General features: G+C 47.4%; 4 protein-coding genes across 4 annotated transcripts; 2 read left to right on the top strand and 2 right to left on the bottom strand.

The window, feature by feature from the left end:
• Positions 1-750: 750 nt before the first annotated feature.
• On the bottom strand, positions 751-2,731 carry afeA (adenylate-forming enzyme AfeA; the record flags this gene model as incomplete). Its single annotated transcript, XM_056875453.1, has 3 exons — positions 751-1,183; positions 1,247-2,370; positions 2,516-2,731. 3 exons carry the CDS (start codon positions 2,729-2,731, stop codon positions 751-753), a joined length of 1,773 nt encoding a protein of 590 aa, XP_056727641.1.
• Positions 2,732-5,308: 2,577 nt separating this feature from the next.
• Positions 5,309-6,796, top strand: N7487_007722 (integral membrane protein TmpA; the record flags this gene model as incomplete). The annotated part of the gene is made up of 1 exon (XM_056875452.1): positions 5,309-6,796. One exon carries the CDS (start codon positions 5,309-5,311, stop codon positions 6,794-6,796), a length of 1,488 nt encoding a protein of 495 aa, XP_056727640.1.
• Positions 6,797-7,696: 900 nt separating this feature from the next.
• Positions 7,697-8,136, top strand: N7487_007721 (uncharacterized protein; the record flags this gene model as incomplete). The annotated part of the gene is made up of 2 exons (XM_056875451.1): positions 7,697-7,714; positions 7,900-8,136. The coding sequence occupies 2 exons, from the start codon at positions 7,697-7,699 to the stop codon at positions 8,134-8,136; spliced, it is 255 nt and encodes an 84-aa protein (XP_056727639.1).
• A 488-nt stretch (positions 8,137-8,624) lies between these two features.
• N7487_007720 (hybrid sensor histidine kinase/response regulator) lies at positions 8,625-12,591 on the bottom strand (the record flags this gene model as incomplete). Its single annotated transcript, XM_056875450.1, has 7 exons — positions 8,625-8,839; positions 8,907-9,021; positions 9,129-9,423; positions 9,477-10,526; positions 10,579-11,310; positions 11,359-12,458; positions 12,520-12,591. 7 exons carry the CDS (start codon positions 12,589-12,591, stop codon positions 8,625-8,627), a joined length of 3,579 nt encoding a protein of 1,192 aa, XP_056727638.1.
• Between the last annotated feature and the right edge of the window lie 289 nt (positions 12,592-12,880).

The raw sequence follows: 12,880 nt of genomic DNA, 5'->3' as shown, positions 1-12,880 counted from the left end.
GGATTCGGATTCCGTGTGACCGCCCCAGCCCCACGTACTTTTTACATTGGGACCTCGCATGTGCATGATGCGAACTGGATCGACGTGGGGCCGTAAAAATATATAATATTTTAATTTGCTTTTTTTGTCCTCCGTATTTTTGTCAGGTGCTATACATCATATTTCTTCCGTGCAGCGGGTTTTGCGGATGCAAGCCGAGATCCGAGATCGAAAACCGAGGCCTTGGGCTGGGACAGGGAAGTGGGACTGGAAATGCGGTGTGGGATGTTCTAGAGTCTTACTGCATGATGCGGAAGTCGTGTGTTCGGAGGTTGGGGACCAGTAGATGGGTCTAGGTTGTTAGGTTGTTTACTTTTGACGACTTGATATGTATACTGGGTTGATGGTTGTGAACTTGGATTTGGTGTTATTTGGAATTTTCAAATAACAAATAAAGTAGGACTATGTAGAGAATTCGTTATTATCTAGGTAATGCTGGTGTGAATGAATAATAAAAATTGTCATTTGATTTGGAAACTATCGTGAGAATATTGAATCTAAGTCATGAGAATAAAGATGAGAACCACCCGAAAAGGAAAAAAAAATTAAAAAAGAAACAAATGCAAAAATCCCAAATGTCCGAGAACGCCGTGTTCTAAGCCAAACGCCATCCCCTGTGCTATTCACCGTACCACTTCACCGCCGAATGAGTGGGATACAACTCATATGCGATGTAGATAGTGCAAAGATACTGTGCCCCGCTTTCTTAATTTAGACTGCAACCCGTCCTTCAGGGATGAGTCCAACATGCGACATCTCAGCCGCAGCGGGTAATCCACGTCGAGCCGCGGTGGCTGCAGCGGAGCCGTCACCGTCGAATCGGGATAGAAGGGACGCCACCATCTCCCGATAGGAGTTCATCTGCGACAGTCTGAAGCGCTGGATCTTTCCACTTGCAGTGCGCGGGATTTCTTCCACGAATACGACACCTCCATCGAGAGATTTGTATGTAGCCAGTTGCTGGCGTGCGTAGTTGTAAACTTGCTCCGCAGTTACGCGGCGCACGGATGGGTCGCGAGAGCGAACGATGAAGGCGCGCGGGACCTCACCGACACCATCTTTGTTCACGCCGATCACGGCGGCATCAAGAACTCCAGGGTGTTGGAGGAGGATGGATTCGACTTCAGCTGGGGCTACTTGCCATCTGTAGAATGATGAGTATGTTTGTTGAGTTGATGAGGAAAATGAGGCTTGATGATAAACTTACCCTCGTACTTTGATAAGCTCCTTTGTCCGTCCGACAATGTAATATTGGCCCTGCTTGACGTACGCCACATCCCCTGTTCGGAACCACCCGTGTGGCTCCAATGCGTCCGTGCGGCCCTTGTATGCACTGAGTAGACCCGGTCCACGGACGTACAATTCACCCGAGCAACAATCGCTCTGCACAATTTTGCCGTCGGCGTCCACTAGGCGGGCTTCGTACTCGGCAATACAGGTACCGATACTTCCAGGGTCGCCCTGCTGGCCCCAGCGAGTCTGGAATGTCACACCGACCTCAGTCATTCCCCAGATCTGGCAAGCGTATCCCATAGGGTTGATATGGCTGCGGAACTGCTGCATGGAGTGACCATCAATAGGAGCGCCCGCAACACCAACATAGCGCAGCGAAGACAACATATCACCGATGGGTACAGATGACTGGTTGATAGCGTGGATGATAGCCGGGACAAGGTAAGTCTCTGAGATCTGGTACTTGTGGACAGCAGCCAGGAACTCATTGATCTCGAAGCGCGGCATGACAAACAGCGGGTGCCCATAACGGACAGGGAACAGATGTGTCCAAAGGGCACCAAACAGATGGAACATGGGCAGCGAGATGAGTCGACTGACTGGATGAGGCACATCGTAGTAGATGGTGCGGTGCTGTGAGACAAGTGCATAGTGGGACAGGATTGCCGCTTTGGGAAGTCCACCTGTACCGCTGGTCGGGTACATGGCTGCAGGCGTGGCTTGTGCGACGATAGGGTCGGCGAATTTTATCCAGTCACTTTCACCGTAGCAAAGTAAATTTGCGAAATGGTTGTGACGCGCGTCGCCATTCATTGCGCAGAATTGTCCTGCCGATGAATATCCTAGTTCGTACCATAGGAATAGTTGTGCGCAGTGGTCGATGGCTCGCTCATCCACGAGACAGACCTGTGCTGGGTGGATGCCCCGGGCTGCGGAGACATCGAGAACGGAGGGGAGGGCATCGCGAGTTGTGAGGATTAATTTGGGCTCGGCGAGGCTGAGGATGTGCTCGAGTTCTTGGGGGTGGCTGCGGGGGTTTGATCCCATGTAAACACCACCGGCGCCAATTATACCGAAGAACAGTGCGGGATATAGTATCTGTTGCATATGACAGGCCTGAGTCAGCGAGGGTTCTTTATTTCCCGAGAACAATCATAATCCAATGTTGAATTTGAATGATTTGGAAGATTCTCTTTTCTTTTCTTTTTCTTTTTTTTTTTTTGAATTTTTTTTTTTCACTCACACTATTTCCCAAGTGTAGCAATACACAATCTCCTGGCTGAACATTGTGGGCTTTCAAACCAGCGATCAAAGTCCGAACTAGTTGTCGGAATTGAACACCTGTAAATGATCGAGAAGGATCCTCTGCATCAATGAACAGTGGTTGATTTTGGTTGTAAGGCTTTGGGCCATCGAATGTGAAACTCAGCAAGTCAGAATAGACCTCCTGAGAGGGCATATTGTTTGACATAGTTGTGTTCCAACCCATAGTGTGTGAGAGATATAGAAGGAGAGAAGGGTAAGAAAGGTAAGAAAGGTCAGAAGAATAAGTGTAATATATTTTGAGTACCAAAGCATGAAACGGTGAACTTCGGGGGATTATATAGGTAAAATGTAAATGTATATTCCATTTTGTCCCTTTGATTTGATTTTACCTTGACATGAACCCCCCCCGTCTGTTCCACCTGTTCCAGGATTTGGAATACATGCTTATGTAACGCCGCTAGTGCTGCATCGGGAGTAAGGCGAAAGTCTGTATACAACTACACTAATACTACAATATACAATATTCAATAGAATTCAAGAAATAAAATCAATAGATACACAAGGAGCTGAAAACCTTTGAACTCAAACTTCCACAGTAAGGGAAAAAAGGAAAAAAATAAAATAAAAAATAAAAAAAGGACTCAGGACTATGTCATAGAATGGAATTCACAACACTATGGCACTATGGAGCATCTCCACTAATCCTGTTCGACACTAAAAGCCCTTAGCGCCATCCATTGTGGCGGGTTTCAAAAATCCAATAAATAGATTAAATTTAAAATTAATATTAAACCAATCTGGTTCTTACTAATTCACTAGCCCTTTTGAAGAGCTGAGCCACACGATTAGATCGGAATTTCATCCGTGTCCCCGTGATTCCCGAAGGTTTCTCTTGCCTTGCTTGAGATATACTTTGTAGTTTAGAAAATGGGTTCGTAGGATCGACCGGATCGTGAGATATGCTCCAAACTTTAATCAGATCAAGTCACATTCCCTTTTTAAGGAACTTCATAATGTCATTTTCGTCAAGGGTTCCCACGAGCTGAGGTAGGGGGGTTTCCTATATCCCGTGTTCCACCGATATGGGCTTATTCATCTAGAATCCTTCCACGGGGTAATTTTACCCCTGCCAAATCTCCCCGCTGTCATTCACCTCTGACGTCCCCCATGTCATGAAGGGATGCACTCTCCTTCCACTTGCCACTGGTGGTTATGGGGCCCAATATTCCCCAATAGATACCCAAAACCTGCAGCTGAGATTCAGTGGAGACCCCATCTCCTCTTTGCTTTCCCCTGTGGAGTCCTGTTAGTCTGAATCTCAGAGCGGCTTCTCCTCCCCGGATCCAGATCCAGATCGACTAAACATCGGCTAACGAAACCGTGCTCCACTTCCCAGGTTATGTACTACACCCGTGCATGGTTGCCACTGCCTCGGCGCTGGGTGGGGGATTTAGCGTAAGAATTTCACCTTGCCAGATAAGAGAGGGGCGGGAATTGGACATAGCGCGAGAATCATCCTTCAGCTGCATCTTGATGATCGACTGCGCGTTGAAAAAAACAAAAAACAAAAAAAAGACAAAAGTCGGAAAAAAAAAGCAAAAAAATCCCAACAAACATGAACTTCTCTATCATCCGGCGGCTTATTGCATTAACTCATGGCACGATTCCGCCACACCTCCCATAGATCCACATTGGCATTGTTGATGGCGCCTCGAATGCGCATCCGGTCGAAAGGGACTTGTGGTCCGCCAAACGCCATCCCTAGGCTGCAGATCGGCTGTTTTTATTGAAGGCTTTCTTGACCGTATGATCAGGTGCACTGGCCCATCATATCCGGCGCTTGCATCCCATCTGGGCTAGTCAAGTCGAACCCTGGTCAGGTTGCACCTGGCCCGTGACAGCGATTCAGTGCAGTCCTCACCTTGACTGGTCCTCAATTTGTTATTGTGGAGATATCGAGGGTAATTAGGTTGCAATCAAACTTCAATGAGCACATTCTTTGATCTCCCTTTCCGGTTGATCCCCGAAGGGAGGTTCCACTCCCCTTTGGATGGACGACCAGACAAAGTTTTGACAGGCTACAGCGTGGGTCGGGGTTGCGTCAGACACTTCCCCGAGGTGTATCTGAAGAACCTGAAGCAGCTGAAAGCAAGGGAGTAGGATGGTTCTTTGATTGCTGATTGGCAAGAACCACTTGCAATAGTGTGAAGTCTCGGCCTCGGAGGTGATAGTGTCATACATCATAGACCTAGAAGGGTAAAGGGAAAAAATAATGGGCCAAATTATAGGATCATATGCAATGCATTCCTGATTTTCGGAACCAAACTCAAAGAGAAGAAAGGGACCAGATTGGACGAATAGAATGGAGAAGATGGGAAAAGGGCGTCACCGTTCGCGGTGATGCCCGGTGACGCCCAAAAGGGACAGAGGAAACTCGATTGGGAAAAGAAGGATGCGAAGGCAGGAGCCATGCAGAAGGGGAGCATGTGAGGCTGATCTTTTGGTGGAGTTTGGAGAAGAAAAAAACAAAAAAACAGAAGGGGAAAAAAAAGAAAAAGAAAAAAAGCAAAGAAAACAAAAAGAGACACTTGGGTTTAACATGCTTCACTTCAAAAATGGAAGACTCGCCCTGGTTGAATTGTCAACTATTTCTTTCTTCCCAAGGAATCCCTGTCTTCATTAGTTCATTCACCTCCGGTCACCTTTTGAACCTTTTTATATGGCCGTGAGAGAACCCATCATAGTTATGTCAGAGAAAAGCCCCATCACAATGCCTCCAAAGGTGGTCGTTGCGCGACACACGCCATCTTTGAGTGAGGCCACTCTTACCAATGGAGGGAAAATCAATGAGAAGCTCGAATCCAATGACACCGAATCCTTACACTTCGACATCTCAAAGGAGATCGATGTGGAAGCACAGACCCAGCAGAGCACCCAGCGCAAACCCAAGGCGTTTGCATCTACCCGATATGCCATTCTCACACTATACCGGCGTCTTTTCACGCTAGTCTTCTGCGCCAACGTTGCAGTCTTCGTGTACGTCATGAGCACGGAACAAAAACTGTTAGCCCTGGTCAATGCCACGGCTGCCAATTTGCTCGCTTGCGGTTTGGCCCGCCAGCCACTGGTGGTCAATGCTATCTTTGTGGTAGTATGCTCTATGCCGCGCTCAGCGCCGCTGCTTCTCCGTCGGATCGCCGCGAAGGTTTACCACTATGGTGGTGTTCATAGCGGCTGTGGAGTCGCTTCCCTCGTGTGGTATGTGGGATTTGTCGGCGTGTTATCCCACCAGTATTGGAAACCATCCATGGATGGTCCGGAAATCGGAATTTCAGCAGCACCAGTTGCATTGGCTTATGTCATCTTGGTGTTGTTGTTAGCGATAATCGTCGTGGCCCACCCCGCCTTCCGGATGAAACGGCATGATTATTTCGAACTCACCCACCGTTTTTCGGGGTGGCTTGTCGTGGCCTTGTTTGTCGCCTTATTGCTCGTATTCGCACGAGGCGCTAGTCAGTCCATGGGCCAACCACTTGGAACATTCCTCATCGAACTGCCAGCATTCTGGTTCTTGATGTTCACGGTTGCGGCCATCATCCAGCCTTGGTTATTCCTCCGAAAGGTCGCGGTGCGGGCCGAGCCACTCTCGACCCACGCCACCCGACTGCACTTCGACCATGCTGTTACCACCTTTGGAAAGGGCATCCAATTAGCCAAGCACCCGCTTCGCGACTGGCATGGTTTTGCAACTTTCCCAGACCCTGCTCCCGCAGGTGTCCATGGCAAGCCAAGTTTCTCTTCCTTGGTGTCCAAAGCTGGTGACTGGACTGCAGAAACCATCCAGAACCCGCCTACCCATCTTTGGAAGCGCGGTGTGTTGATCTATGGCTTCGCATATGCCATGCGCGTTTTCAAGCGAGTGGTAGTCGTCACTACCGGATCGGGCATCGGGCCCTGTCTCTCGTTCCTTGGTGATGATAACCGACCCGCCCTCCGTGTCCTCTGGCAAACTCGTGCGCCTCGAAGGACCTACGGTGACGGCGTGATGCATATGGTCCACAAGATGGATTCAGCACCCATCATCCTTGACACCGACAAGTGTGGGCGTATGGACATGGTGCCCATTATCCTGCAGCAGGTCAAGCACTTTAACGCCGAAGCGGTGTGCGTGATCAGTAACCCTGTGCTGACAGCGCGAATCGTCTATGAGCTTGAATGTCGAGGGACCCCGGCCTTTGGGCCGATTTTTGATTCCTAATTCATAATATTGTTATTTCTCCGTCTTTGAACCGTACATACCTGTTTTGCGCTTCTTTGTTTTCTTTGGCCCCTTTTTTGTTTTTTGTTTTTCTGATTTAGGAGTTTTGTATCTTTCGAGCATCGTACCATATATCCCCTCCGGCTCGCGGCGTTTATTGGCGGTATACTGTTTGTTTTTCTTTTAATTCGATACGAAGGGATGTTGAGTTGCAAGACTCTTATTCAGGGGGGCCTGTTTGTGTACATATGTCAGTGCTTCCCAGGGGAATTTGGAATCCAGCGCTATGACCCTGCTGGTATCCGTTAGACAATTTCTCCTTGAACACCCTATAAAATGCAATCATGACAAACTTGACCCCTATGAAAGACAATGTTCATGTATGTGATAGCCGTACAATTCCAAATACATACAATCCTGCTCCACCCGAGGGTTTGGGGGCCAATTATAGTGGCCGTGATAGTGATACGAGCTAAAGCTTACGGAGTACATCAAGTAGATTCTTTGTTTGAATTTGCATCTGTTTTTAGTCTATCTTCAGCTGTCTTAATATTTCATGTACTCTAATTTAAGTTGAATTTCGTGCATGTTCTCGCATACAAAGACAAATCCCTTTCTATATCTTGCTGTTGTATAGTTAGTTGTGGTCAAGGATATATATTTATGATCTTAGCGGCAGCATTTACCCAACAGGGAATACCCATGGAGTTCGTACTCAAACTGTGGAGTATACAAGGCCAAATATATATCTCCCTTCAAAGACTATCTAAAAATAAACAAAATCAAATACTCAATATCCAAATCCTAAACCCAAACCCAAATCCAAATCCCATGAACCAAAAAAAAAAAAAAAAAAACAAATACACCCCCGACCTCGAACGTTACACCAACCCCACCGCAATGTCCGAACCACGCAAGGTAAGCATAGCCCAAACCAGCACATACATTAACCCACGCACATCAGCGTGTCCCGAAGTTTAGTAATGGACGACACAAAATAACCACAACAGATTTGTGCGTGCATTATGAAGATGACTGCCAACGCAAAAAAGCAAACCCCGCTAAGAAACCCCGCCATAGACGCACTAATAAATCAGCACTAGACTAGCCGGTCTCGCAACGGCGCTGCACCTGCTCAAGCAAAGCCACCTCACTGGCGTGATGCAAGAGCTGCGCACCGAGCTGATGATTCGATGGCGAAATTGGAACCATGTCTAACGGCCTACGGCTGTCGGGGTGTGTATCACAAGCTCCGAGTCTTTGGGCATGTTGGGATGCAGCTGATGCTGCTAGGATACCTAATTGTTGGGCTGGGATATGGATATGATTGGTCATGGTGAATTCCTTCTAAGGTTGCACAGCGAATAAGAATGACGTTGTGTGGGGTTCTTGTGGGAGCGTGCCTTATCGGGTGTCTACGTGATGGGTGGGAGGAGATTCGCAACGACATTGAGTGGTTCAAGGATTCTGTGCTAGAGGTTACTGAGAAAGTTTGCCGTTAGTGGGGTGGTGTCAAGGATCTTGTGGAAAGAATAATAGTCCATCTGGATTGTGGATCATGCAGACCGCATTTGGCGTGTATACGAGTGTTTCTAGAGCTTTGGTCCTGGATAGATGGAAAAATTGGATTCGTATGATATTAATAAGGCAGAACTATCGTGTGATTGTATATTTCGTTAGTTAAGGATGAGCTTTATAGAGCTGTTCGTTTTCTTGCTCCAGCTTTTGCTATGGTATCACGAAAGGGCTAATGCTAAATGCGAATTTTCAAACAGCCTTCCAAAAATCGTCGGAGGGAACGGTTGTAGTCATAGGAGGTGGTATCCGACTAGAGTGTGGGTTCCATAAGCTTCTTCAGCTTACGGAGGGAGAGAGGTTTGACTAAATAGTCGTCGACACCTGCTGTCAATGCTGCTTGTTGCATGGTATCCGAAGCGACGCCTGTAACAGCCATGATGCGAGACGGTTGGAGACCGTGGTCTTTTTCGTGTTGTCGGATCTTACTGGTTGAAACGAGCCCGTCCATTATAGGCATTGATAAATCTAGAATTGACAACCACACAGTTAGCAATTTCGGAATGAGGGGTGTTTAGCAAACTTGTAGACTAACCCATCAATATCAAGTCATATCTTCGACTCGAATTTTCAACCTTTTCCAACGCAATCAGCCCATTAGAAGCCGTGTCGTAGCTACAGCCAAGCTTTCGCATGAACGTAGCCAGGATCTATTTCATGGTTATAAGCCAGATCACCAGGGATCGATGTAAGGGAATGATACACGAGGAAGCGAGGACAACCTTTGCGTAACCGAGTTTGTAGTGAGCCAACTTACTTGGAGGTTGATGTCATTGTCATCTACTATGAGAATATGCATGTCGTTTATTTGACCATTCGATCGGATCGGCAAGCTCCCGATAATAGGACCCTGGGAGACCACTTCAACTGGGGGCTGTTGTGAAAGGTCTTTTGATATTTCCACCAGGCTCGGTGGGGTAGGTTTTGACGGAGGAATTTCATGGTTTGTTGGCAAAACGGGAGTTGGAGCTTCAAGACCGCCGGTTTGAGCTTGTGACTTGTGCAGGTCCATGATTTTTTGGGCGGTTTCACGGATCTTCTGAGGTCCATATCTGCATCGAAAGTTAGCTGAAGTACTTATCAAAATGGTGCACTCTGGACGTACGGCTGTGACATCAGGATAGCATTCTGAGGAAGAGGGTGAGCTGGTGAGGATGTTGCGCTGGCCAACACAACGAAGAATTTGAAATGATGGCCGGCACTTGTAGTTGAGGGTGGTTGGTCATTCAACATAGCGTTGAAATTTGCCTCCTCAATGACCGCGATGTCACCCTCTCCCTTCTCAAGTGACTCTGCCAGTATGACATGCCATCCTAGTTGTATCCTGAAGACATTTGCGACAGTGTTTTGAATAGAAAGTTTTCGTTTCGCATCGGAGCTCAGGATACCAGTGGGCGTTTCCATCAAGTCAGGACAGCCGTTAAATCCAATGAGACATGTCTTCAGAGTATCATTGTGTCTTCGAATTCCCACCGAGGAAAGATTGTCGAATAACTTAGCGGGAACATAGTCCTTAGGACGTTGTGCGGGAATATACACATCGACCTGGGTACCAACTGCGATTTCGCTTTTCATTTTGAGATCACCACCCAGGAAAGTCACTAGCTTGTGCACGATGCTGAGTCCAAGCCCGACACCCTCTGACAGGGCGTCTTCCTGGGCGAATGGAGAGAATACCGAGTTTCTAAGAAAGTCTTGTGATATTCCTTGGCCCGTGTCTGTAACGCGAAGATGAACAAGGTGAGTGTCTGCTTGAGTCTGAGCTGTGGCTTGTGACAATGACACCTCGATGAGGCCGGTCTGCGTCCATTTCATTGCGTTGCCGAGGAGATTCATGACGATTCTCCTCCAGGCACCAGCGACTGATCGGATATTCCAAGAACTGGACTGCTCAATGTTCACTATCACTGACAATTCATCCTCATTTCGAGTAAGACGAGGGGTGGGTTCAAAGGCCGACATTGCAGTAGCTGTTTGGCTTGCAAGAGAAGGGATAGGCCTAGGTACCTTCCGACCAGTATGGAGGATCACAGCGACTTCTTCTACCAAGGAATCGAGGTTGAAGTCTGATACAAGGGTTGTTCCAGAATCTTCAGTGCTGCTAACGTTGACACTCTGCGTGATTGCCAAGTTGTTGATTTTACAGTAATCCAACCTGGCATTGGTCAGTAAAAGGTCTCTTTCAACAGGCCGGGAATATAACCTACAGGTGATCTATTGTGTCCAGTAAGGTCAGTCCAGATGTTGAGATCATGTTCACCATGTCGCGCTGCGCGGCCTGAAGCGGAATATCACGCAGCAACTCTGCGCTCGCGAGAATTCCGTGTAGTGGGGAGCGAAGCTCGTGACTGATGGAAGTTACAAAGTCAAATTTTGAGTTTTCACTGGCGGTCCAGTGTATCCGACATACTTCGGAAATCATAGAATCTCCAAAAGCTTTAAAATAATGCAGGTCTTCTGCGCTCAAGGGACGATGGCTTCCGTTAACCCAAACCAGTGTACCTGCAAGCCATCGGGATTTGTTCCAATCCCACAGAGGATAGAAAAGCACACACTTAGCTTCAGGCAGCTGATGAGCCAGACGATGAGAGATTTCCCAAATGATTTCGGTATTGGGAGCAGAGGTATCCAAATTGCTACTTTCGGAGTCCACGGGGCTGACCGGATTACTCCTGCTGTCTATGTTGAAAATGTGACCATCTGGAAAGTGTGTGATCAAGGAATGCAGTAACTCTTCGTTCACTTTGAGTTGGAATTTAGAGCCATTGCTCTTTTCTGATCTGCAGCTTGTAGCTTGGCCTAATGAGCTACAGTAGCTTTCTGCATCTTTGGGCGAATTTGCATTAGGAAGATCCCAGGACTTGGCGCATGAAGCAACGAGAGAATCTGGGTCAAAATTCGACAAGGCATCCCAATCATCGTGCCGCCCAGAGGATTCGCTAAAATGGAATTAGAAAATGACAATTATCCAAAAAAGAGTGACTAACAATTGCGGGTCATTTCGGTGGGCATCAAGAAAGACCACACCGTCCAGATCCAAAGATTCTTTCAGTAGAAGACTGGCACGGGTAAAAATCGCAGCTATGCGTTCAGTGATCGGCACATTTTCTAGCACTGATGATTCCGGGGGTCCTTCTATGGAAGGGGGAAGCGGCTCAGCTCGGTCCGAGGTTCGAGAAAGCGATGACTGTAGTGTATAGTTTGACGCGACTTGTATGTTTCGAGAGAACACTGACGCTTCCTTTCTGTTCAGAGTTGTGGACGACCTTTGATCAAGGGGTGAATAAACACCAATATCCTTTTCTGTGGACAAAGAGTCTAGCGTTCCATCCACCTCCCCTGGGGTGGATATTAGCCCCGAATCTGTATAATTGAGCTTCTTTGCGGATGCCTCAATCTGGCTTTGAGTGGAGGAGCTAGTGGGGTCGAATTTCGAATGACTTTTGACGAAGTTTGTCAGCCCTTTGACCAAGTTCTCTGAGCGTCGATGGTATTGCACGATCCGTGAATTTTCAAGGTGGTTTGAAATCGAGTCGGCAATATCCTGAAGAGCAGCGACATCTTCGTCCCCAAATTTCGTTCGTGGCTTGTTGTCTACCACGCAATATGAACCTAGTACGAAGCCGGAAGGGCTGTACAATGGCACCTCGGCGTAGAATCGAAAGAAAGGCCAGCTAAGCACATACGGGCGATCTTTGTAGAAATCCTCCTTGGTAAAATCGCGAATGATGTTGCGTGTCTGGTTGGCCGTTATATTTTCTGTGTCTAGTATCCGGGAGAGATCTTGTCCAGTGAAAAGTCGAATGGCGTGGGGGCACACTCCCCATTCCAAGTCAAGTGTATTTACACCTAGGAAGATGCCATCATCTGGGCGATGAAGATCTTTGTTTCGAAGAGAGATCGAGGCGGTTGCCTCTGAAATGACATGCTGGCTTTCCCCGTCGATGATTGAAACAAAAGAGCGATTACATCCAAAGCGATAGACACCCAGTTGTGTTAGGGCGGTCAATGTGATATCATTTGAAAGACGAGGGGAGGGTTTATCCTGTGGGACGTCATGCAGTTCATGGTCTGAGCTTGTAGAGACCTGATCAAAAGTACAATAATATCTGTTGAGATCGGGGGATGCGTTAGTGGAGATTACAAACACCGGGCGGGGAATCAACAAACTTTGATAAATCCCGGATTCTCTCTTGCTCAACATCCACCGACTGACCCATATTAGATGGGTCAGCTAAGCTATAGCTTGGTCACTTCCACATAAAGAGGTTCTCGAAATATGATAATATGATATGTTGTCAAAATAAGAGACAAAAAACGGGGTTACGAAAAAAACGGGTTAAACCTGTTTTTGGGGAAACCTATGTCTAGTGGGGCTTAGTGCCTCGGTAAGAGGTCGACCTTAGCCAGACATGGGCTGGTCTAGACTTTAGCTCCATATCATCCATGGATCCTACACTACCTAGGTACTGGTTTCAAGATAACTTGTAGACTAGTGTAAATTGCAAT

This window comes from Penicillium crustosum (genome assembly GCF_028827405.1).
Source record: "Penicillium crustosum strain IBT 35664 chromosome Unknown utg000003l_segment0_segment0, whole genome shotgun sequence".
In the NCBI taxonomy this organism is placed as follows: domain Eukaryota; kingdom Fungi; phylum Ascomycota; class Eurotiomycetes; order Eurotiales; family Aspergillaceae; genus Penicillium; species Penicillium crustosum.
This window is presented reverse-complemented; position numbering and strand designations above follow the sequence as displayed.